General features: G+C 41.7%; 1 protein-coding gene across 2 annotated transcripts in view; it reads left to right on the top strand.

Moving 5' to 3' along the window:
- LOC101068067 (mannosyl-oligosaccharide 1,2-alpha-mannosidase IA) overlaps positions 1–25,690 on the top strand; it is a 126,648-nt gene extending 100,958 nt beyond the window's left edge. The window contains exons 5-12 of one of the 2 annotated variants that reach the window (XM_029839373.1): positions 12,005–12,099; positions 16,069–16,195; positions 16,395–16,488; positions 17,484–17,599; positions 19,817–20,036; positions 22,322–22,494; positions 23,311–23,426; positions 24,357–25,690. In XM_029839373.1, coding sequence (XP_029695233.1) covers positions 12,005–12,099; positions 16,069–16,195; positions 16,395–16,488; positions 17,484–17,599; positions 19,817–20,036; positions 22,322–22,494; positions 23,311–23,426; positions 24,357–24,498 — 1,083 coding nt within the window. In that variant the 3' untranslated portion in view covers positions 24,499–25,690. The remainder of the gene's footprint in view (positions 1–12,004; positions 12,100–16,068; positions 16,196–16,394; positions 16,489–17,483; positions 17,600–19,816; positions 20,037–22,321; positions 22,495–23,310; positions 23,427–24,356) is intronic. The other variant, XM_011605049.2, reaches the window with a different exon arrangement.
- The last annotated feature ends 1,110 nt before the right edge of the window (positions 25,691–26,800 follow it).

Here is a 26,800-nt window from a genome sequence, read left to right on the forward strand (position 1 = left end):
TGTCATCACTCCCCCATGGTTGTGAACCCTTGATAGTGTCTTCTCATGAGCAGTGCTTAATGATCAAAAGTCAGGGTCAGAATTAAAAGTGACATATATCATCATCACCTCCAAAGTGATCTTTTCATTAACTTGTAATTACATCCCAGGAGCGCGCAGGAAAAAAAGCCGCCATTCTGCTTCCCTTACATTGTTGCTTCAACGTGAATCCATGAGATGTCAATTTTCTGCAACCAGTGCTACTGTCTTTCCTGCTCCCACTGAGCACATTTACCTTCAGTTGGCCTCCCATCCTGCCGCCCTCATTTAGGAGGAAAATATTAGGTCAGTTCCTTTAAACAGCTATATCGGGCCGGATCATTCTTCCTGGAAATAAGAGGGTTTTCTCACAGCAGTACCATCATAATGATATCAGTCAGTGCTAATCAGAGTGTTCCCTGAAGTTGCATGCTAATTTGGTCCTTGCTGATCATCGTCATCGTGTGAGTTTGTGGCCAGCACTTTGATTGCATTGATCAAGAAAACCCCTGATTCTAACACAGGTGGGAGGGAAGAGAGTGTGATGACTTGCTTCTGAGACCGTCATTGGGTGGAAAACTGCCTCACAGAATCAAACTGGCAAAGGTTGGAAGGGGACTGCATCAGTGTTTGGGGACTCGGACACAAAGGCCACAATCTATAAATTATCAACTTGGAATCATTTTAAATCAAAACTTAAATGAAATTAGCTTTTTGAGCAGATGCCATCTCTTTTATGCATGGACACAATTGAAATTATATTTGACTATCTGTACCCCTTATTTATTTCCTTTCATTGAAAATGCAATCATTTTGTGCTGCATAATGTTGAAGCCAGTTAGTTCTGCTGGGTTATATTTTCTATAAATTCAAGATCCATTGCCACTTTTAAGGGGATCTCATCAGCAAACCCAACTCAACTTTCCTGCCTGCTTCCCCTGCCGACTGCCTCCAAGAATAAAAACCTTGCTCTCCACTAATTTCCTCAAATTAAAAAGTGAGATAACTTCTCAATTCTCCTCAATGTACTCTCTCAAACCTGATTGTTCTCTCTGTACTCTTGACCCCTCTTTTCCCCCATTCATTCCAGTCCCACATCAACAACATCACCCGTCCTGCACATTTCCATCCATGCACCGTTAATCGCTTTAATCCGCCCCTCCCTCACCCTCATGCTGCTGCCATCCGCGGTCGTGGCCTCGTCACTCCCCATCTCGATCATTGTACAACCCTTCTTTTCAATCTCACCCAAACATTCCCCCATAAGCTCCAACTGCTTCCGAACTTTGCGGCTCGTTTAATCGCTAGAATCCCCTCTGTTCACCACATCATGTCTGTCCCACAGCAGCTCCAGTTTCTGCCAGTTCAATTCCATAATGAGTTTAAAATCCTACTGTATACATTCAGGTTCATTAACCGCCTCCATATGTAAATTCTCCACATTGCCACTCCCTCCCACCTCCTCGGATATTTTCCGTTCACCTCACTTGCCTTCCTCCCCCACCGTGCATTCAGCTGCTCTGATCCCTGGCTCTGGAAGCCATTACTGCCTGCAATCAGTAATATTTACTCCCTCTCTGTCTGTTAGGTAACTCTTTTTTATTGTGCGATGTAAATACGATGATGAGATTTTTAAGTTCATCGATTACTAATCTCCAATCTTGTATTTTCGACACCTTTCAACATTTCGAGCCAACTCAACTGTCCTATCAACAAGTCCCAAATCTACTGGTAAATACAAACTTAAAAGTGTATTTTAAAAGGAAAATAAGATAATATAACCAAGGGAATTAATTGGTTTAGGTCTGTTTTGGGGTTTAGGTCTGTTTTGGTAAATCATCGCTAATTATATAAGATAAGATAAGATAAGATAAGATAAGATAAGATAAGATAAGATAAGATAAGATAAGATAAGATAAGATAAGATAAGATAAACTTCAATGATCCCACATCAGGGAAATTCACGTGTTACAAAGGTAGCCCCTGGTGTACAGAACAGTATAGTACTAAAAGAAAAAAGAAAAAGACTCTTATGTTATGTACATTACTATGTACATTATACATTATATACAGAAATTAAAAATTATATACAGAAGGGAATGTCAGACAATATATATAGATATATATATCTATATATCTATATATAGCAATATTACACAGAAAGAGGCTTTCCAGTATCCACATTTAATTTAATCCAAATGTCTCTCTTTTTTCTTTCTTTAAGTTTAAGGGAAATTATTTTGGCTGGGCGCTAAACTGAATGCTTGAAGGGACTGGCAGGTCATTGGTGTACACTGTCATATTGAAGGAGATTAAAGAAATGAGGAACATGTGTTAAGCTGCCAAGAAGGGAGGTGCCCTCACAATGTGACTTATCTGCCACCCCAATTAAGGTGCATCCAATAGCTGGTAGCTATAAAAGCTGCCATTGCTTCTGCTGCTATTTCTGCAAGCACACTGTAACAAAACCTTGAGATTTATTCTCCCCAAATGCCACTAAATATTATAAGAGCTGTTTGCACAACTACATGCTGCAGAGAGGGAACAAGATAGAGATACAATGTTAGGTCTCCTGTGGGGACGATACTGGCGTTGGACTGATACCATTGCTCGCCACAAGACACCTTAGCTCTGCTGGTGTCATAACAATGGACAGAGAGATCCCTGCAGATTCCTGAAATTAACACAAGCCGACCAGTAACTGCTATCTCCAGCTCAGTGGGGATAGCAGCCTTATTCACTGTGACACAACCAGTGACTTGTCCCAACAAAGACTGGCTGTCCCGACTGCACAGGGACATTAAGAAATGTCGCTGTCCATGAAGTGCCTGCTGCAACCTCTGGCAGCAGTAAGAGAAACAAGCAGACAGAGGTGACTTTCCCAAAGAGTCGTTTGGCAACTTTTGTGTCTCACGGCTGGAAATAAAAAGCCTTTTAATCATACTTTACATTTGCAGCAGATTAATACCACTGTCCACAATTTTGTGTTGACACTTTTGAGTAAACTAGCTCTCATTATATTGTAGCCGTTCATAAACCATCCACCATTGGTGAGCCCAATGTCAGCGGTGGGGTCTGCAGATTTTAATAGTTTGACAGCTGGGTCCTTAGTGGTACAGAGATTCATGTAGAAAGAGAAGAGCAATGGTCACACCCCTGTAGTGAAACCAGGGGTGGGTTCAAGGCGTAACGTCTCCAGGCCACAGATGCTGACTCCTGTCACACAGGAAGCTGGAGCTCCACTGACAAATGGGAGGAGACACGTCAAGCTGAGAGCTTGGCGGTGAGGATTTCAAGTATGACAGTGTTGAAGGCCAAGCGGAAGTCCACAAACAGGACCTTTGTATAGGTCCCTGGCTGGTCAAGATGTTGCAGAATTAATGGCAGCTCCATGTTCACTGCATCATCCTCTGACCTGGTTGCTAGGGATGTTTTGGAGCTGAGTCAGCACCAGGCGTTCAAAGGATTTCATGAGGAACTCAGGGCTACAGGTCTGTAGTCATTGATTGTGAGCAACATTTGTTTCCCTGTATCGCTAACGCATGGCCTCTGTATGTGTTTTGGCGTAGCATTGCTGTTTTGAAAAACATTGCAGCTGGTTATATGTAGCCAACTTAAGCTGATTGTTTTCTATGCACCAGTAAGCAATGTTTCTGAACCCGAGGCAAGGAACTTATTCAAATAACATCACCTAACAGCTCTAGCACTCAAATGTGACGAATCCAGCGCCAAGCGAGCCCAAAACAAACACAGACACTCGTGACCTTGGAACTCTTTGTCATGTGTGTAGCCAATTGATTGAATTGTGAAGCTTCTGCTTTGGCCAGCAGACGTCCACCGCCGGAGTAGCAAGAAGCAGTTCGCCATTTACTCAAGTATCTTATTTAATCAGAGAAAAAGAAATTGCAGCACAGGGAGCCGCTTTTTCTTACCTGGAGGGTAATACTGGAACTAGTTTTAATCTTCTGGTGCATAGATTTTATAACACTATTCCCCAACAACTACATTTGTAGACACAGAATCATTAAGTGTATGAAACTTGACTTTTAAACATTTTTTTTTAAATGTTTTCTCTCTTTATAGATACGTGCCTTTCTTATCCTTCTTTGGCTCTACTCTACACTTACTTTTTATCATGGCTCTTGGTGAGCAGTAACTTTTAATTACCATCAAAAGGCCAAGTCCATTGTAATATCTATGAGTCGTGACATTTGTGACAAGACAGGGATCCCTCATATGACCCCAAGCACTCAGAGCTTTGGAGAATTTGGAGAATATCTGCTATCTTCACCAACCATCTTGAGCCCGGCAGCTTCAGCCGAGAGATACTCCACTCAGAATGATAGGTCAAAACTCTGAGCGATGTCAGGATGATTTAGAGTTATGTTGTTTGTCAGGTCTCATCTCTTTGGTGTCTGTTGTCTCAGCTTGTGAACTATGTTTTTTTATTTATTTTTTTACAAGTTAATGATCTGACAGCAGCTCCCAGAGTCCTTTTCCTCTCTTTTCAAAAACGCAAATTTTACCCAAAACAAAACATCATCAACATTCACAGGAAGCCTCAAAATCAGGAAAGGCTTAAGGCCATTGGCCAAAGATTCACTCATGATAATTTGTGGTGGAAAAAGCTGTTTCCCAATTTCCCTCCAGTATGACTTTTTCTGTGGCATAATCTCAGAGGAGACACAGTCACTGCTTCTGTAGATCCCGTTATTTAAGTGATCAATAGATAAGCAGCATTCCTGAATTGATTATTGTAGACAAACGGCCAGTTATTGGTTATATAAAGTGTCTTCTGATAATTCTGCCCTCATGTGACTTGTATGCCGGTACCAGCAGATTGAATATAAGGAAGTCTTCTTTTAGTTTTTTGAGCACTTAATAGGATAATGCATGGTGTCTTAGAGGCTAAATGAAGAGATGAGAGATGATGAGAGATGATGAAAATTCAACAGCAAACATCATCCTGCTCTAATTCACAGAACAGTATTTATTATTCAAATTGATTAAATATGTCCAATCACGAACAAGAATCTTGGTTTTGAGGTGCGTCGATGTGTGGGAGTACAAAGTCCACAAACAGCTGGATGTCTTCTGCCCCCTGGTGAGAAAATGAGGGGAATTATACCATTTTCCTGCCATCGGACACATACTGCAGATGAATGTTGGGAGGAGGAAAAAAGGCTCCAACACTGTGCCAGTCAAAACCATGGCAACAGCATGAATGCTGCAGCCAGAAACATGCCGGGCCAATCAGAGAGGAGGACTTATAGCCGCTCCTCGAGGTAAACAAAAAAGGGGGGACACTGGGGTGGAGGTTGGTGCCGCGGCAATCAAGAGGCTCCCTCATAAGGCTTAAATGGAAAACATGTGTGTCATACCCACAGGGGATGGTTCGATAGAAGCGCAACAACTATCGTTTTACACAGGAGGGATCGCTGATGGCGTGCCATTTTGTGTAAAACAATAGTTTTACACAAAATGCCGCCTGGTTTTGCCGCCAGGCTGAAGTTGGCGTGTTTTTATTGAGTTTACATTGCATACATTGCTTTGTCCTTTTAGTACTACTCTCAACAGGAAGTCATCAGCAGCTAGCTGGAGTTTTATTTAAAGGAAAGTGGAGCCTTTCTTGAATGGAGATTTATGTAAGGTTTGTTTTGAGGGAAAAAGCTGAGATTAAGGTAAATGCCAGGAAACATGTTTTCATTACAATGGATATCAAAACAAGGCCTTCCATAATGGAATTTGTCATTAAGGTAACCAAAGGAATGCTTTAATTTGATGATGATATCTTGTCTTTTCTTGACCGCTGCATCTCCTTCAGGGTCACTGGGAGGGTGTTGAGTCTAACCCAGCTGCATATGGCCCGAATGAGTGGCCAGCTCATCTCAGACTCCTGTGTGTTTAGCATTTAGGGGTTCAGCACCTTTCTTAAGAGTGCCTCAGAAGATGTCCTTGCACCTCCTCCCACTACCAGAACGCGGTATTTGGCTTGAACTGAGAACCCTCTGCTTCTCAGCCCAGGCTCCATCAGCTAGCTCCACCAATCATCACATCCATTTGAAAACAATCCACGACACAACTCTGTATCAGTGGTTTTTCTCTTTTTAGCACACAAAGCAGCAGCGAGCATGTTTCTCATCAAAAGACCCTCTTCGCTTTTAAGGAACTTGTGAAATTGAGGGGGGGGTTTGTTGGAGCGTTTTACCTCATTTCAATTTTCTCGGAGAAACCATGAAACATTGCGAGTGAATGGCAGTTATCTATGCTACACAGCCTGCGACAGTGCAAAGCTGAATTGGCCTTTCTTCACACTCATGCTGATTGTGAGGCCTTTTTTTTTTGAGGAGGAGGATAGATTACTAGCGTTTTGTCACTCGGGGATGCAACTGCACATGAATACGCACATCTCTAAGTTGCTTTAGCAACAAAATAGCCTTTTACAGAGTCACAAATGAAGGATTTGTGCAATGAGCACATATCACTGAAAGGACGTTAGAAAGCTTCTTCATTTACTGCGGCGACACAGATTCATGAAAAGCAGGTAAGCACGTTTTCAGGCAAATATCCACCACTCTGTGCACACTGGCTGTATCGTCCGCCCAGCCACTCATGGAGCAGGCGATCATCTTGGAAGCCGAGCTTTGCTTTCAAGAGCTTTAAAAGAAGCCGGCAATGTTTCCTCCCTCAGCCCCTGTTTGACTCCACAAACAACTGTTTTAAAACACCAAGTGCACCACAGATCCACGCTCTAACTCAAATCTGATCTTCCTCATCTTGCCTTGTCTCTTTTCATCCTATTCAAAGATTTAGGACACCCCCCCCCCTCTGATTCTGCAAGTGCTTTATCTTCTACAGTTTATCTTCACTCCAATGTGGCTTTGAGTTCCTCCGATCTCATTACTACTCGTGTATCCTGCCAACCTCTCTCAAAGATTATGATGATCACTTTTGGAGAACTGATGCAGTCTGTCTTGTCCAGTATTTATATTTTGCTAAACATTTTTCTCTCAGCTTTTGTTCCCACTGTGGTAAATATCTGCAGTAATATAGCAGTGATTCATCTGTAATCTCTTCATGACTAAAGCAGCTGCTTGAAAAACATCATTTCGATTCACAGCAGTCTTTCATTTTCATTTTATCCATTCCTCTAGAACATTGTCTTTCTTAGCTTGGGCACCATCACAGTCCAAGAAGTGGATTTATCAACTTTCTGGAAAGATTTGTGATACAATCTGCAATATTCCTGAACTGTCAGTGAAGTAGAAACTTGAGCACTATTCTCCTTTTAAATTTGCTACTTGAACCATTTAAAAAGGTGGAAACGGACAAAAATGTTGTTTTCCACTAAATCCACCATTTGCAAGGACATCAGGAAACATTTTCTGTTATATGTTTTTAAAGCAACACCCCCCCCCCCCCCATCCAAACACATACACACACACACACATTTCTTTTCTTTGACAACTGATATAAGGTTGTGGTAGGTTTTAAAATATCCCTATCTGGTAAAACCTTTATCCTTCTCTTGCACATTGTCCACCGTATCTGAGCCATTTCCATGTAACTGACAGACCATCTCAGACAGTTGTCTCGCTCTCTGGGAGTTTTTCATACCGGTGCCCACGCTGGATGGCACCTCTTATGTCTTCTGTCTGGCTTAGTGGTCCAGAGTAGCAGCCTGCTGTCCTCCTACACAAAGGCCCTGGAGAGGCTGCCGTGGCTTTCTTCTGAACACCATCCTCTCAGACTAATGTTCCTGTTTGTATCTTGTTGGCACTCACCTCTTCCTGCTCATCAATGATGGCAAAAGTGAAAATTGTAGGTGTAATTTTTGATGGCTCACTGGGTCTGTCTGTTCTGGATCTATTTGGAGCGTTGATATCATGTGAGGTCCATCCCAGCGTAAATGTGAGTGCATGAAGGGGAAAATCTGCTCAGTGTTGTGTTGAGAGTGCTGCACAGCTAATAAGGTCCACCGAGCCAGCATCATTATTTGTCTCTGAGTGAAGACAATGACCTCCATTTATTTCCTGACAGGTTGCTTAAACATACCTCTTGCAGCAACATGGCTGAGATTAATCCTTCCTCTGCATTTCCCCCCTTTGTTTCATACAAGAAGGCTGCTGCTGATTTCCCATATGAAGATGTAAAATATGCAGTGGCATCGTAATATTAACCAAATATGAATGTTAAAATGTCCCAGTTATGATCAGCTAGGCTTACAAGAGTCAGTGAACTGACGCTTTAGAGGCATTTCTAATCCTGATACCATATTGTGCTTTCATGCTCATAATAATTATATGCCCAGACATGAGGCAGTGGGTATGTGTGCAGGGTAAATACATCGGTGATTTGAGAGAAATAACAATTACAACTGCGGTATTATACAGTACCGGCAGTCAGCGACCCGTGAAATGGTTTGCATAAGCTCCTTTTAGTAGGTCAAGGGGAGGGGTGAAAACTAGGTGGGCATGTTGAGAGGGAATATTCAATCTGAAGAACACAGTTTAATCTATGATACGGCTATAGCATTAACTAATCGCGAGCGGCTCCATTTTTTTTTTTTGCAGGGGCTTCATTGAGCTACATTGGTTTTCCATGTGGGCTTTCTGGTGGCTGCATCTGTTTTAACTCTGAGTTTATTTTGTGAGACGTCCTGTTCAATTTACTGGAGCTGCTTCATGTTGCTGTTATGTTCTCCTGCTTGCTCTCAGTTGACGCTTTGCTGCATAAATTATGAAGAGCGGCTTTTGGGCTGAGCGGATATTACAGGCAGCAAAGTTAGAAGATCGTGTTAAAGACATCTAGGCCAGTTTTGGTGACTAAGATACAGAAACATGTTGTGGGCATGAACTTACTTCATTTTCAGAAGCTGAAGTTTGCAAAGAAATCAGCCAGTTGGGTGTAAGAAAAGTTTGGAGTTGCACCAATGTTTATACTATTATATAGGTATCTTTCGGGATTCAGAGTTGTGGAATTATTTCAGAGGTACTGATCTATGTGGGCTCCTGCAGCTCTGACACCAGCAACTTGTGAAACCAAGGACGAAATCAATGTGCAAGGAAACATCTCATCCTGTCAGTCATGTCGGCTCCAGATGAAAGAGCCGAAATATTCTGCAACACGACTGATGCTCAAACTTGTAATATTCCTTTCACGGCAACCGCACCCACAGTCTGAGGTGGCATTTTGCTGATTCTTTCTGAATAATTCTGTGTTGCCTCACCAAAACCTTTATGCAACGAACACAGAGCTGATTCTTAATAATGAACGAAGCCACCGGGAGAGAATGAGAGTCCTTAAAGAAAAAAAAAAGACTTTTTGTTCACATAGCCCTGCACTGGAGCCTTGAGAGCACATCAAAGGTTATCTTTTTGCTAGCAGCATCGAGTGATATATATATAGAGACAGACACACATATACACACACATATATGTGTGTGTATGTATGTATGTGTATACATACATACATACACACACACACACACACACACACACACACACACACACACATATATATATATAATAGAAATAGCACAGCACCGATACATTAGAGTTATTGCTGATACAGGATTGACAGAATGTTTCTAAACCTGAACTAAGATTTTCAATCACAGTTATTTTTGATAGTAAATCTATCAAAGGTGGAAATTGGAATTTTCTATTCAGCCGGTGACACCGGTAATCTTCCTCCATCCAACTCACCCACCAATCCCACCTGTCCTCACCCACCTGTCCAACCCACGGTGGACAGACGAGCGGCCCCACACTTCACAGCTCACAGCTATCCACCATTTATCACCTGTAATATGCCTGTATGCTTTATCACAGGGGAATATGTCTCACCTCCAGCTCTAGTAGAAGGTGCTTTCGTTGAGACAACATAATTGACTTTTTTGTGCCATTTTAATAAATAATGAATGTAATATAACAGTGTGTGGTTCCATTAGCAATGACAAAGAACGCCATAAATTAATATGGATATGGAACATTCTTTACAAACTGATACTGCCAAATTATTATTGGCAGCGACTGGAATGATTATGATGTTGAACACAGCTTGAGAGCAAGACCTGCTCTGCCGATTTTTTTTGTAATATCAGTGTTATTTTCACTAGAGGCAAAAATAGTAGGATGTTTCAGAGGGGCAACTAGTTGCATGGAAATAAGTGCCAAGGCAGCTGGGGTGTCAGATCCAAAGGACAGGAGGAAAGAAAAACAACCTTTTGAAGCTGGAATGAAATTCATGGTCAAACTGCAGATATGGTTTCCATGACACCGCTGCACACCATCTTTTTCATCTTCAGCCATTCTTTGTCTCCAGCACATGGGTAATTAAAATATGCAGGTAGCTGGAGTGAGAAGCACGGGGCTTTGTTGTGGCAGATCTTTGGGACACTGTCGGTGTGGGATTCTAGCAGCTGTTTATTTCTGCAAGCTGCTAAAATACCTCAGTAGCATAGCTGATCACTTAACTGCTGCATTTTATAGTCCACTCATTCAGTGGTACAGCTTAATGATGTCATAAATGTTAGATATAAGTGGAAAAAAGGAGTCATTGGCCGTCTTTTCTTCACTGAGATGGAGACTGAGAGTTAAAACAGAAGTGGCAGATGCCGCAGACCTTAAAAAAAAGTAGACACAACATTTGCTGTGGAAGAAATTACGTATACCTGATGCGTGTCCTCTGTAGTCCCGAGCTGATAGAAAAGCCATTAAAGTCTAGCCTCTGTCCTGCCATCCTACTGGAAGCTGCCGCCAAGAGGATGGAAAGTGGCCTGTCAGGTGCCACATCAGATCAGCGTTGGCCTACGAAGAGTTCCACCACTCTGTCGTAAACCTGAGAAAGAAATCTTAATGTGAGCTGTGACTGACACTTTGATCTGTTGGCAACATTATGGGATACAGGCGTCGGTGGTGCCAACTCACTAAGTGTAATTACAGTTAGAGTTTTCTGTGCTGCATGTGAGATGGCTAGTGTGGCAGGGAAGACACATTTAATAAGAATTAGTAGTTGATACAAGACACATAATTAATCACACTGCAGATAACCCCTTACAGTCAATCAGCCAGTCTGTAAAAAATGATGAAAAAGGGCTGCAGTTTAATCTATTGCTCACATTTAATGATATTTGTGCGTGTGCGTGTGTGTGTGCGTGTGTGTTTCACACGTTTTTTTCAGCATGACCAAACAACGCACATTCCAGAAATGACGCAATTACAAGCCAATAAAATTGCATACAATATTCAACTCTGTGTGTGTGTGTGTGTGTGTGTGTGTGTGTGTGTGTGTGTGTGTGTGTGCCTGCCTGCCTGCCTGCCTGTGGGGTTCTCACTTGCTTGAGCAGCACTGTGGTAGTAAATGCTGATTGGAGGAGAGCTGTACCAAGTGTGGGGTCATTAGCGCTCTCTTTGAAAAAAATAGAGACCCAGGAGGTTTTGGAGGCAATACACACACACACTTGCACACACACACACTCACACACACACACACACATTAATGTCTTTTTGTAGACGTACATGTAAACCTTATGTAATACTCCTTTTTGTATTCATGTCTAACAACAGCATCAGACATTTCAGGTTTTGGGTCTTTGGCAGTTTTCCTACTGTCTAGTATTTTAAATACTATGTGTTATTTACCCAGGATATTTATAGAAACTGCAGCAAATGTTTCAATAGATGGTGTTTTGTACACAGTAAAAAATGTCTGGGTTTCTCTTCATATTTCTCTGTTGCTGGCGACTTACTGCTGCAACTCGAAATTTGTCTTTTTTATCACGTTATTACCTCTCTCTCTCTCTCTCTCTCTCTCTCTCTCTCTCTCTCTCTCTCTCTCTCTCTCTCTCTCTCTCTCTCTCTCTCTCTCTCTCTCTCTCTCTCTCTCTCTCTCTCTCCACCTTGCTCGTGTCATCTATTTATGCCTTACAAAACACACTCAAAAAAACCAACAACCCATTGTTTCTTGTTTATTTCTTTTGCAGGTGTTCCGCTCAAAAGTATTAGAGTTGGGAGAGAAGCTGCTGCCAGCCTTTAGCACACCGACAGGAATTCCTCGAGGGGTCATCAACCTGGGGAGGTGAGTTTCACCTACGCTTCTCCAACTTTGATTTCCACGTCGATGAATGCCGGGCAGCTGGAGCGGCAGAGGTTTGTTCAGTAACCAAAGCTGACAATGCAGCCAACAGGAAATTCCCAAATGACTGCAGGAGATAAGGAAAATAGCATGGAGGCATTTGGATGGAGTCCTGAACGTTATGAACTCAAAAAGAGATGTTGTTTTTGATGTTTCAGCTTATTTCCGCTAATAGTCATGCTACTAGTTTGCCACCATTATTAGTGGATTCCTCTGTCTGACATATTAGCGCTCCTGGAGAGGTTTTGGGGTTCAGACAGCAGCCCAATCAAGCATAATTTAACAATAATATTTAGCATAATTTAGCTGGAAAACGCACATTAAGCAACCATTCATCCACCAGCAATTCTTCAGACTCGTTCAGCCCAGCTAAAATAAAACTCTTCCACAGAATCCAAATAAAGGACAATAACTGAGTGTGAAAATAAAGTTATCTGAAATAACGCTCCCTGTTTGTTGACAATGCAACAGCTGCAGGCTCAGCTTTACAGTGTCGATGACATATGGATAAGAATTAATCCGTGTTCATAATGACTTTGGAAGATAATATGATTCTTACACCATTTTAATGGAGGTGTGGTTTTTAATCCGCTCCAGACTGTCAACTTATTCATCTAAAAATCTCCGTCGAAACAACAGCACTGATGCCTCGGTCACGCAGCGCAGCTCAGCTGATTAGTTTCACCTTGAATGCAGGCACGGATTTCAGTTTCAACTTTTAAGAACGAGCATGTAAAAAAATGCATTAAAACATACAATTAAACTGGAACAAGCTATGAAAAAAGGAAAGAAAACCTTCTTTTTTATGATTATGTCCTTACTTTCCATTATTTACCATAAATTACCAAGTGGGTTCTGTAAAATGTCACCATGTTTTATAGTTTCCTCCTCCAGAGAAGAAAAAAAACTGCTTCCTGGCATCTATGTCATCCACCTGCTACCAATTAACCCAGCAGTGGAGCTGGACAGCTGCTGGCACATTTAATTACCTTATTCTACAGTAAATTCCTGGTGGATCATCAACATCAGGGGGTGTTGTGCTCTCCTGCCTGCGGTGCCTTCATGTGTCGTGTAATGAGCAGATGCACGGTACACATACTGGCTCACAAAATGTCGGAACTTGATTTGTTTTATTTGTTGTTCCTGAAACAATGTTGCTAAAACTTTCGTCAATAATGAAAAGTTGAGATTCAAAACTGTCATCATTGTACACAAATGAGCTCGTCGCATGAGAATATTCTTGAAATCGGATTCCCTCTTTACCGTGATGCTCTTTTGATGGCGGTGTGGCGGAAGAGGGTCAAATAGCCAATGGACACGCCAGTTCCCCCATCCCAGCCACCACCTTTCATCTCTGCCTTCATCAGTTCTTCTTACAAAGACTGTTGAGGAACAGGGTGGACCAACGTATTCAGGAGGTAGCTCCCAAACTTCCCGTCCCCCCAGCAAACATCTGCTCGTACGTTGCATGTCAGTGAAAGAGTTCATCTGTTACCAGCCTGCATGGAGGAGCAGTAATTCAGATTTACATCAGTCGCTCAGCTGCAGTCACGGTTCATAAAAACAACACTTGTTTCATCATCACCACATTTATACATTTATTTTGGCATAAAACATCTAATTAATGTTGACATGTTAATTGATGTTGACGGAACCTCAACAAGCATCATCTGCCCAATTAACTGTTTTATGGATTAATTTCAAATCAGATTAAATCATCATAGCCCAGTTTCATTTTCTGGATAAAAATGTGAAAAGAAAAAGCATCAGATCCCAAAGAGGTGAGGGAAATGTGATGAGGCGTTCAGGTTCTGCTTGCACTTTCTTTTTAGGAGAATTTGGTAACATCTGGGTCAGTTACGCAAGATTTGGGCTTGAATAAGTCAGCTTTTAATTCAAATGATGATTCTATTATCATAACCCACAGAAAAGTTTCATGTCTGCCTATAATACAATTATAAAAGCTTGAGAACTCCCCAGACTCACGAATAACTGGCCGTGGTTAAACATTAACACAGAAAGTGAAGGTACATTTGGCAGCATGTATTATAGAGATGTGTGGAGAACGCTGAGAGCTGCTATTGAATTCTCTCTCTAGGGTCATGAACTTGATATTTTTTCATCCTCAGTAGAGTTCATTGATTTTACGTGTGGTACAAAAACAACTGCTGATACAATAGAAACGGTCAAATATTCAAAATCATGCAAAAACATAAAAACAGTTAGATTTTCTTTTCCCTTTTGTAACGCCAGGATGTAGTTTCCAGTGTGAGCTGTGACATATATAAGTACGGATACATATTATGAAACACTCTTTTATATTATATATCATACTTTTTCATCTATATACACACACAGCAGAGACCTGTTGTTGTATCAGTTGAACATATATGAATCCCATTCAGACGTACAATTACAGTTTACTGTCACACTTTAAGGTCAAGATGATGTATATTTTCAGCCGGTACTGCAATCTCAATCTCGAAATACTGTGGTATCCTTCTGTCTCCCCCAGAGGGGAGGGGCCAGTTAGGCTGTAGGATCCAGCAAGAACATCTACACCGATGTACTGTCCCAATTACATTTTTTTTTATTGCCATAATGGCTGTGCTAATGTTGCAACTTTTCTCACAGCATCCCAGCATTTTGCCAGAGAAATGGGCTCTGATAATGTGTTGCTAATGTTAGCAATGACAAGTTGCCATTTTTTATTTTTCAGACAATTTATTACCTAGTCTGTTGTATGACCTACATGCTATTCAACATGCATAATGTTATGCGACTGCAGAAAATAACTGAAATGTTCGCATCTACATTTACTAGCATTAAGTTATGCTAGTTAGTTTATTAAGTAAAAAATGACTGGGAGAAAATTAGCTCCTTCGGCATCGGTCAATCTTCTCCGCTTTCAGCTGCCTCTATCTTTCAAAAGCATCTTTTAAACAGATCCTTGTTTTGTTTCTGACTTTGTCATGATGTTTGGAATTAAAATGAGGCCTTTGTAGGTTTAGTAACATCAGACATTTGTGATTTGAATTGTTGGTAGCAGCAGCTCCTGTAACTGGCAACCTGGAGGCCAAAAGTCCTGCCTTCGTGATTGGTTGATCGGTGGAGGGGCGGAGCTACAGACCAAGACACTAAATGCGAACATCAATGTTATCTTTGGGCTGACGCGCTGCTTTTGAAATGACAAGATTCTGGCTGGCCTACTGTTGACAGTGGAATAAAGCTGATTTCTAATGTCTGATGGCATATCAGAACTGTTTATGATTATTTTATATTCACTTCTTACATACTGCTCCTTTAATGTGGCCTCAGGGTCAGTTCCATATGTAGTAAACCACGTCTGCCATCATTGTGCACTGTGATTTGTTTCAGTTCCCTGTGTTTCAGCCATCAAACTTTTAAAAAATAAAAGAATCTTGACTTCATATATTACAAACAATAACATTTCAAACATTTCAGCATTTAGATTTTGATAACGCCAAGAATTTCAGGATACACAACTGCTACGACCAGGTGTTTGTTGAACGTCCAACTGATGGGCGCTCGGCCACCAGCCTCGCTGTTTGAATGAATATTTACTGACGAAAACAGAAATGTAATGTTGAAAATGTTAAGATGCAGAGCAGATGTCTGCAGTCTTGAAAAGATTGTCAGTATTACACAAGAATCCAGTGTATTGTGGTTGGAATGAGAGCATTCGGAAATATAATCCACTGATATGTCCAACAAGGTGTTGGAGGATGGTGGCAGAACAGTCCTGGAATAGTGTCCAGGTCAGAAGAGCCTTTGCTGATCTGTGGAGAAATGAGCTTGCTCTTATTATTCTTTCCAGCTTTGACATTTGAAAGTGTTTCAGCCCCCTGAAGAGGGTGGTGGTATTTACCTCTTTGGATTTTGTTTATGTTGCAGTGGCACCAGTTGGAGTTGGGGATGGGCCTCAGCCGGCAGCAGCATTCTGGCCGAGTTCGGGACCCTTCACCTGGAATTTGTCCATCTGACAGAGCTGTCCAAGAATCCCATCTACACCGAGAAGGTGCAGTATTGAAATCAACGCTCCATCAGTTCTAAGCACCATTCTGCAAATTTACTGTCGTCGTCCCAGAGTTTTCAAACTGCGTTTCATTGCCTTCTGGTTAATTTCTCGGCACAGTGCTTTTGGGCTGTAAATCCATAAGGCGAATGAAGTGGAGGTGTGGATGTATGGCAATACTCACACCATGGTTTCTCTGCAGGTGATGAATATCCGTAAACTCCTGAACAAGATTGAAAAACCCCACGGCCTGTACCCCAACTTCCTCAGCCCAGTCAGCGGCAACTGGGTCCAGCGTAAGTGTGGTTTCAGGATTTTTGTGCGATTTTTCAATGGTAACGTCGTTAAATATGTGGTCAATTTTCACCTTTGAGGTTCAGGTATAATATATCGAGTGAGGTGTTTCCGTGGTTATTCTGAGTTCCGCTGAAGTTCAGGGCTCTTGAGTTATGACACTTGGCGTTCCTTTTCTCTTTTTTTCCCCTCCCCAGCTCCAACTCTTCACTATAACTTTCACTCTCCTGACAGCTCATGAGTTGCCTCAAGTGCAGGAGCTCTTTTTTTTTTTGCTGCTCGTCTCTGTCATCCAGCCATCCGTTTACCTCCTTTCATTTTTAATATCCCCCTCAGTGGGGGCTGTGTGACTCCCATTGCCAGTGCTCTGGGTTATTAAAATGATAATGAATTCAATTACCTGAAGAAATTGAATCTTTCTGATTTACCTGAAATGAGTTTGGGGGGGATACAACACGATTAGATGAAATGTTGCCGGGAAAGAAAGGATTGTAATCTGGATAATTACAGAGGCTAATTGTTGTTGGCCAGAATGAAAAGAGGTAAAATTATATGTGATTATTCACACAAAGGAAAGAGAAATCTTGGCTTGGCAGCTCTCCCACATCGTTCTTTGTCAAGCGTGAACACAGCTAGTGATAACCTTGCGGGGGTTGTATGTGCACGAGTGGATTGCGTTAGCATGCACCCCTCTGCTTCCTGATCACATTCATCTTGATGAGCGAGCAGGAGGAAACACAAACTGAATATCCCTTGTGAGCTTGATGTGTAGATTTAACTGCCTGGTGCCATCACGATGACACAAGCAGCATGTGACTTGAAAGAACAGAGTTGGAATAAAAAGGAAAAGAAAATTAGGAGAAACTGTGATTAAAGCAAACTATGATGATGTCACAGAGACCACGTTACATTTTTAAAGCTTAATGGTTTGAATGATTCAGTCATGGCCTGTTCTAATTCACACGTTCATTATGGTTATCTTTATTCTGCCTTGTAGATCATGTCTCCATTGGAGGCCTTGGAGACAGTTTCTATGAGTATTTGATCAAATCGTTTCTGATGTCAGACAAGACAGACGGTGATGCAAAGAAGATGTATTACGAGGCAATGGAGGTACGAACATTTCCTTCCTTTTCTTATATTCTTCTTTTCCCCATTTCACAGAGCCACAACTCTGAGGTGCAGTTTCAAAAGACACACTGATATTTATTCCAGTCGTCATGCATGCCTTTGGTCAGCTCCGATTTGATTCCAAGCAGCTATTCTAAAGTGTCTACATGCCATAAAAGGCCTTCTTTAAAAAATGATTAGGTCAACAAAGGTTATCAAAAGGTGAATTCTCTACGATTGGTCGACCGTGATAAGAAGAAGCCACTGTGATTAAATGGATGAACGGTAAACTTAAAACTCAACCTATTCAATGTTGAGAAAGACTTTTAAAATCCAGACTGTTGTGAGAGATATTCTCAATGGAGCAGTCACGAGAAAAAAAAAGGATCACATCTGACAAGGAGGGTCTCTTTGCACTGCATAATCTGAGCTTAAATGGAAACTCTTTCCTTTATTTATGAACTATAACGGAAGATACTTTGAGAATGGCCCATTGGAACAACTGCACAGTATAAATACGGTTAAAACCCTCTGAAGCTGGCTGTTTTGCTTTTAAAAAGGCTGTAATGTCAAACTAAAATACATTTACTCCAGCTCCAATTACAGTATCAATGATAATACCGCCGGATTGCAAGTCAAAGGAATTAGAATCTTCCTCTGTGCTGTGATTTACTTTGATTTATTCAGTTATAAAGTGAGCCTGCGGCAAGTCGTTAGCATTTGAGGAAATATAGAGCTCTGATCCCATCTTTCCACTGATGGAACTCAATTTATATAAATTTTTTAGCTGCTGAAGTTTTGGCTCTGTGGTGAGACTAAAAGCAATATGCAGTTGGTGAGTGCTGAGAGAATCAGTGTCTTTATATTCACCTTCTCTGTCTATAACACACCCAAAGGACCAGTTACTTACATGTGCATTTTGGCAACAAGTGAAGTTTCCCACACTGTCCTGTTTCAGGAATCTGTTGCGCTGCTGCTTTTAGCTGTTTTTCAGATAAAATATTTCTCCTCACAGAACGCAACAGAAAAAACATACAACCAAGCTCTGTTCTGTGTGCCTATCACTGCATATGAGTCATATAGCACTTTCCTTCAGTGCGCAGTAGCAATTTGCTATGCCAAATAGCTGTTGAGAATCCGCCCACAACAGTTCCAAAATGAGCACAGCTGAGCTGAGTAGATATATAAAAAACCAGCGGAACCCATTAAGTGGGCCACCCGGTTCTTCTTGTCTCAATGCTTGTCAGCTACAAAATCCACGACGGGTCACTTTCAACATTCCTTGGCTTTTTTTTCTCCATAAACTTTTTAAAGGGGATATATTATGCTCCTTTTATGCAAGCCTTGACATCTAAATGCAATGTTAGTAGCAGAAGGATTAAACACAGTCGGAGTCTAAACACACCAGTTTCCCAACCCTGCTCTAAGCAGTCTTTGTACCCCCGCCTCTTCTGCTGGGAATGGTACCTGTGACGGTGGCGTTGCGTGATCGTGGCACGTGATGGAAGTCCAGGCAGTTACGTAGAGGGGAAGCCACAATGGGAAAATGGCAAATCCTTGCGCAGGTAGCTGTGGATGTATGGGAGGAGATACAAGTGTGTGGGCGGGGTCAATTAAATCACCTTATCTAAGCGTCTAGGGGAAAGTCAAACGGAGTGTTTTGAGATGGATTTTCTTAAAAATAAGAATACTTTTTTGACATTTAAGGGGTGGAGGGCACCACAAATGTGCAGATATATATACTAAAACACCAAAGGTTTTGCATATGATGTCCCCTTTAAAAAACAATGCATTTATTTTAAAAAGAAACAGCATCCCATATTAATTTTGACAGTTCTTATAATAAAAATGGTCTGTTTCGAATGGAAACTGCAAAGTCGACTCTTTTGGGGGTGCGGGTTTGTGGTGAAAAGTATCGTTTAACCTGCAGACAGATGGTTCAGATGCAATCTACACGACATATTTGCCACTGCAGCAATTTTACCTTTTATGTACAGAATATACAGATGTAGTTGTCGGTGATGTAACTAATTGTCTATATTCCAGTCCTTGAGGGTTGGCTCCAAGCCGGGTTTTTTGTCCTACCAGGCAGAAACTGCCTCCACCAAAGGAAGTGTAGCATTGTCTACCTGTAGGATAGAAAACCCAGCGTGAATCTGGCCGTCGAGGAGAGGACGATGAGAAGAACTTAACATTGACCTTGATCTCTCAATGCTGCAGGCGATTGAAGCTAACCTGGTGCAGAAGTCTCCAGGTGGCCTCACCTACATGGCTGAGTGGAGGGGAGGGATCCTAGATCACAAGATGGGCCACCTGGCGTGTTTCTCTGGGGGCATGATCGGCATCGGCGCTGATGACGGAGCACCGGAGAAGAGGCAGCACTACCTCGATTTGGCTGCTGAGATCACGCACACATGCCATGAGAGCTATTCTCGCTCAGGTGACAATCAGGGAGCGGAGGTCTCCATTTCTCACAGGTTTTGAGGTTTTCAAAGTTGTGTTTTTGGAAAGCAAAAGAAAACCTTTTAAAATATTTTCGCCGTTTTTTTCGGGGATGAAACATAATATTTCAAACCAAACGCTTTAAATGTGACTTAAAACTGTTATGATTGCAGTCATAGGAGTAAGAAAATATTTTCTATGGTAATACAGTAAATTTTAAGAGAGCTTTGCAGAAGAATTGAAGAATTAACGTCGCAGCTGTCAGACTTTAACCCGAGGTTGATACTGGTGATTAGACCTTGTTATAATCCAGGCAGATGAGTAATGAACTGCTTTAAAAAAAACGCCAGCAGCTAAACTGTCAGAGTCGGCTGGCAGATATTTGGTCTTCGCAACCTATAAATGAGGTGGAGACGAATTCTGATGTGACTTTGTTTGATCTCTTTCCTGTCATTCGTCTCTTCCAGCTTCAGTAAGCTATTGTGACGCATCGCATAACAGGTTCCTTCATGTGCTTAGAAGACTTTTGATCTTTCAGCCTAAAAGGTTTTTCTTTGGCACGGTAGCTCCCCACCAGCATCCTCATTAAAGCAAATAGATGGTGCTTAGCCACTCTAAGGATGAGCCGTGTGCAGGAAAGACAGGCCGTGTGATTTGCTGTTGCACGTGTGCAAAGGGGCTGCAATTTGTCTGTGTCTAAATTACCGATTCCATGGGGAGACCGCTGTCGCTCTTTGGGAGCTCTGCTGCCCTCACAGATCCTGGCGGAGGCTGGGGCTCTAAAAGCAAGCAGTAGGGGGAGGAGAGGAGAGGAAAAGGTCACCGGTCACCGTGGTAATAACCTTTTATTATGCAGTGCGATGGGCATATCTACTGCTGAGACGTAGGAGCGGCAGTAGATTAAGGATGACAAAGACTGACTGTGTCGAGGCTTAACTGATGGCTAGGACTTCTTCCTGAGCCCAGGTGTTGGTGCAATTTCTGTGTAATTTAATCATCACTCACTCAGTAGAGGCAGAAGGTGAACGTGGCAGAACCTTTCGCTAGAGCTCTCACTCTGTTTGTCTGGCGCAGAGTCTTTTTGGACCGACGAGATCTGTTGGAGCGGTTTCATTCATCCAAATGGGATTTTGGACCGACAGCTGCTACGTGGCTTCAGACTTGTTCTATCAAGCATGTTTAAGAAAGTTGAACAAGTTTAAAACACACAAGTGCTGGTGTGAATTGACTAACTACTGCACTCCTACAACTACTACTCCTGCTGCTATTACAACTAACATTACTACTGCACTACTAGTAATACTGTTACCCCTGCTTTCACTACAACTAATATCACTACTGTTGCTGCTGCTACTACTAATATTACTGCTCCTGCTACTACTACTGTACTGCTGCTGCTGCTACTACTGCTATTACTACTTCTACTTCTATGACTGGTACTACTACTGCTTCTACTTCTGATATTACTACTCCTTCTGTTGCTACTACTGCTGCTGCTACGGCTACTATTACACATGCTTCTAAATGTAATATACAAGCTGCTACACAATCTGTCTGTAAACAATCCCCGCTATGTGGGATTTCCCAAGTGTGACATACTTCATGTAAGCCATTTCTTTAAAGAGCATGTGGCTATACATTTGACTTGATTGAAAAAAGGGGCAAAACACTCTATAGAGATCAGGCTCTGTTGACAGGATGCCCAGTGACTAAATCAGAAGGTGACAGGTGGGTTTATCGATGCCATCAGCTAATTTAGTGGGATGGCTTTTATATTGTTGGTGACCTGTGTTGTTCCCCTAATTCCCGTTAATGACCTTGCGATCAGCCCGGGACGAAATACCATGGCAACCCTTTCACGGTCGCGAAATGACCTGCGCTGACCCGGGCAACACGCTATTGTGCAGCGTGAAAGGGGCTCTATCATCAAGTCTCTGTATTAGGCAAATATTATACACACTCACTCGAGCTGACCTGATTAATGACACATGTCCACTGTCCATCAAATGGTCCAAATTCCCAATCAGTGACAAAGCCAATCAACAAAATTCTGGATGAGAAGAGAGAAAGACAAAAAATTAGAAACAGCAAATCGAACACACGGTAACGATCCTTTATATCTTTGTCGGGCTTTCTGGGCTAAGAATGGAATCAGACTGCAGAAATATGACTGCAAAGGGGGGAGAATATGTTCAGAAAATAGGATGACAGGTTTTGTTCACTTGCAGACAAAGGAAGACTCATTCTTTAGTTTTATCTGGTTGAATTTCTTGTCTCTACCAGCCACTAAACTGGGACCTGAAGCATTCAGATTTGATGACGGAGGTGAAGCCACGGCAACCAGGCTGAACGACAGATATTACATCCTCAGACCTGAAGTCATCGAGAGCTACATGTACATGTGGAGACTGACGCATGACCCCAAATACAGAGAGTGGGGATGGGAGGCTGTTCAGGTGAGACATTCAACTAGACACTAACATTTGAGTTAATATAATAACGTATTCACTATTCACAATTAAATAAATGAATGTTCCACACTGGTGGAAGGTCTGGCTAGGTCTGTATCTTTCAGCACAATTTGAATTTTATAATTTGTGCTTACCTAGAATGGCAAGACCCCTTAACAGCCTTAATTTCCCTGAGCCAGGTACATTAGTATTATGTGGCACAATGCATTAGCTTTCTAGATCAATCAGTCCTGCTAGTAAGAGGTGGAGGTTGGACAGAGAGAACCATTTTATTAATATGTGGCAGTCCACCGGACATTAGCTGCAGTAAACTGGAGAGAGCTGGTACGATAGATTTAGCAGTAATTTGGTGCACACAGAAGCGGAGAGATCAGGCCCACGAGTTTGACGAGCCTTTAATTATCGGTCACAAAGGTTGGAACTGGTGCCCGGCGCTTCTCTACATTAACACTGAGCATTAACACGTCAAAGACTCTGTTAATTAGCCCGTATAAGCCATTCCTGTGTAACAGGAGTAATAATGTGCTAATCCACCTGGCCAGCTCAGCTACTCTCTATTAGCCCTTGTCAGATTTGGCATTGTGTGGGGTTGACTGAGTAGCCAGGTGAAAGGTTCACTATCCTCCACCATTTACTCAGTTATGATTTTGGTTGCAATTTTAAGTTCAGTGTTATAGTATTGGCCAAAATCATGGTGCAACATGTAAGTGTGCATAGGATGTCATCACTAGTGATGTCAGCTCCAGTGAACACTTGTTTTTGTTTCATTTAAATGTAACCTTAAATTGTGATGCCGGTCAGGCTCTGGAGCAGCACTGCAGAGTGGAGTTCGGCTTCTCTGGGATCCGTGACGTTTACACCACAGCTGTCAGCCATGACAACATGCAGCAGAGCTTCTTCCTCTCAGAGACACTCAAGTAAGCCCTCTGCCACCTCACCACATCCCCTTCTCGCATATATGGAACATGATAAAATCCATATTGTATGAATCCAATATCCCAGATACACAAAGTAATTTATGCTCCAATGTTGAGGCTCCATCTTGGTCTACTAACTGCTCTCTCTGTACGAATACTTGTATAAGATACCCCTCTGAGGTGATTGCAGTCACACTTTGACTGTATTACCCCTAATTTCAAGTGTAAAACACAGAGAAGAGATGTGTGCAATTCCAGAAGATGGCTTTATTCCATATTTGTGGGTTTCTGTTCCACACAATTTTAATTACTGGACAAAGTTACCGAAACAACATTTATTACCCGTCGATAGAAAGGTTTACTTTGACATTGAGGTGCTATTCTAGGCAACCAGTTCCACATTCCAGCAGGTTTTTCTGTCCTACCGGGTAGAGAACTGCTACCATCCCGGGTGAAAACATGGAAAACCCTGCCAGAGCACTAGGTTGCTGCCCCTGTATAGAGTAATAACCTTGCCGCACTAATCCTTGTGTTCTCTTAACAATATTTGTATAAATACTGATGCAGCTTCTCTTTTCTGGATACTTGAGTATTGCTCTGTCATAGCCTAAATCAGACATAATTATTTTATCAACGTTACTCAACATTTTTTAACTGAGTTTCGACTTAGTGTGCTATATATACAATATTAGAGGTATGGAACCATAAAGTGACTGAAACTTTCATTGGGCCTCAGTATATTTCCAGGTTTTGATCCCACTTTGAATGTTGGAGGAGAGGCAGGGCTTATTTCTATACTGCTGCCTGCCTCTAGAGGCAGCTCAAGATGATTTTCCATCATTAATGTATATTCGATATCACAGCACATTTTATGTGTAGAAACAGTACATTTTCAATTTGAACTAAATGGAGTATTTTTTGTCTGTGCAGGTATCTGTACTTGCTGTTCTCTGATGATGACCTTCTCCCACTGGAGGACTGGGTTTTTAACACCGAAGCCCACCCGCTGCCCGTCATTCGCAAGAGCTGCCTGCAGGACGAAGTCACACAGGAAAAAGCTGTCTCCGAATGACAGCGAACACCCACAGAGAGCAAATGAGATAGTCACAGATGTGCACAGTCACACAAGTATTCCAAACACCAGTTGAAGGCAGGTTCAGGAGCATCTTTCGAAGCTGTTGCTTCCTTCCAGGGAAGGATGGTGTCTTTTATTCTGATTGTAAATTCTTTTTCGCTGGGCTATCCTCCTGATCGCACATCTTTTTTTGTGGACAATCAAAAGAAACATGACTTTTTGTGAAAAGAGCACCTTTTTCTTTCCTTCTTTCCTCTGTGAGGAAACCAGATAAAATTGCAGACCCAAATATATGGGAGGAGGCTTGACCAACCTACGGGCCATATTGTTAAAACATGAAACATATAGAAAACCACTCGAGTTGAGCTCTTTCATTTTGTCTTTTTGTTAATCTGAGGTGATGGATGTTTTCCTTCTATCTTGTAATTAGCTTTTTTTCCCCTTCGTGAGTACGGTATTTGACCAAAGGTTTCTTTGCATTTCTCTTTTCCAGTTTTGGGTTTTTGCTGAAAGAAAGTGAAAGTTACCAGAGCGACCGAAGCGTAACCATTAATGTATAGAAAAATACGATCCTCTTGCAACCACCTCCAAACTACCGTTGATGTCATGTTTCGAACTGCAACAAGCTTGAATTAAATAATTTTTTTCAGTTTGGAGGTGTCAAGAAAGTAACAGTGTCTTATGCATTCGGGGACCATTTATTGAAAAGATCAATGTTGGATTGGGTTTCTTCAATACGCTTGGGTTATTTTGTAAATGGGTCACCAGGGATTCCCGAAGACTATATCTGGTAGCTCTCCTCTTTCCATTGTAGTTTTTTCCGCTTCACCCTGCCTTTACATATGAAATCACGCGGTTGCCAACGGTGATGTTGCCAGTCTGTCCCCAAGAGATTTTCAACACTGTTATTTTCATCACTGCTGTCCTGCACAGTTGTGGAGCGAATGTTCTGTACATACAGATGAGTGATCTTGTAACAGCTTGTGTAGACCTTGTTTTGTGATTTTTCATCTTTTGGGGTTTTAATTTGCTTCCCTCAGGTGTTTAATTAAAAAAAATCTGTTCAGATTTAACTCTAGTTACAGCTTATATTAATTATTGTTATTAATTATTCTTACTGTTTGATTTCATTGTTAAATATTTTTAAAATATTGATGATAAAAAAAGACGTGCAAATTTGTAAACCTAACCTCAGCTGTTGTGTGTGTTTCTTTTAAACCTGCCTCATATTTTACACAATGTGTGTAGGAAAACATTATGGGCTGACTCAGTGGCAGCTGATGATAAAGATTTTTGGGACACACTTGAGGGTTGGGATAACAACACAACAAAAAAACCCTACTTGAACATAAATGACTTTATGATAGAACGCTGTCATTTCACAACCAGTTCTTCTTTCCTTGAAGAGCCTGGTCAGTGCTTGCAGCCCCTCCTGGGTTATGGTGTTTCTGGGAAAAGTTTTAACTCTTTTCAATGTCAAGAAGCACCTCTCGGCTTCCGCTGTGGTCATAGTTGTGGTGATTCTAGATCCACGGAATTGGTCTCCAGCACCACAACGGCTTCTGAACACTTTGCTGTAACCATGTTCTAGATTCAGCTTGCTTCCATTAGGCATTGCATAGGCCTTCAATGGGCTGTGCAGGACATTGCAATTATTTTAATTATTTTTTAATAATTTTTATTTATTAAAAAAAACCACAAATACAGTAGTGATTAGGTGGAACATCCCTGGTGGAACATGACAACAACATATTAAAATGGTATTTCAAAACTTATTTGCCATCTAACACACATCACAACCTCCAATGAAAGGTGGGCTTTGACAGACAACATAAACATAAATCTTGTCTGCAACCCTTGGATGATCCTCCAAAATGAGTACCCAAAGCCTCTCCTAGTGGCAGAGAGCCACTGATTTGTTCACAGATGGAATGAAGAGAATATTTGTAAAGGATAAGGAGAAATCATGACAATAATAATCAAAAAGGGGAAAAACAATCGTGATTAAAAGTTCTTCTCCCGGAACTTGGCATAGAGGAGGTTCACATTTGATATGATGTGATAAAAGGTTCCGGAAATAAGTCCTGATGATCCAGCAGCATGGCCATGGCTTCATCATCTCTGATGGTACAGGGGTCAAAGTCACCTGAGTCACAATGTTCTCAAAACAATAAATGTTCTCAAACATAGTATTAATGGCTTAGCTGTAAAGGTTCCATCTGTCATTGCCAGATGTTGGCAGTGTGTGGGTCAGTATTTTATCAAGAACTATACACTTTGGTGATCTGGGGGAAAACAG

This window comes from Takifugu rubripes, chromosome 7, assembly GCF_901000725.2.
Source record: "Takifugu rubripes chromosome 7, fTakRub1.2, whole genome shotgun sequence".
Lineage (NCBI taxonomy): Eukaryota > Metazoa > Chordata > Actinopteri > Tetraodontiformes > Tetraodontidae > Takifugu > Takifugu rubripes.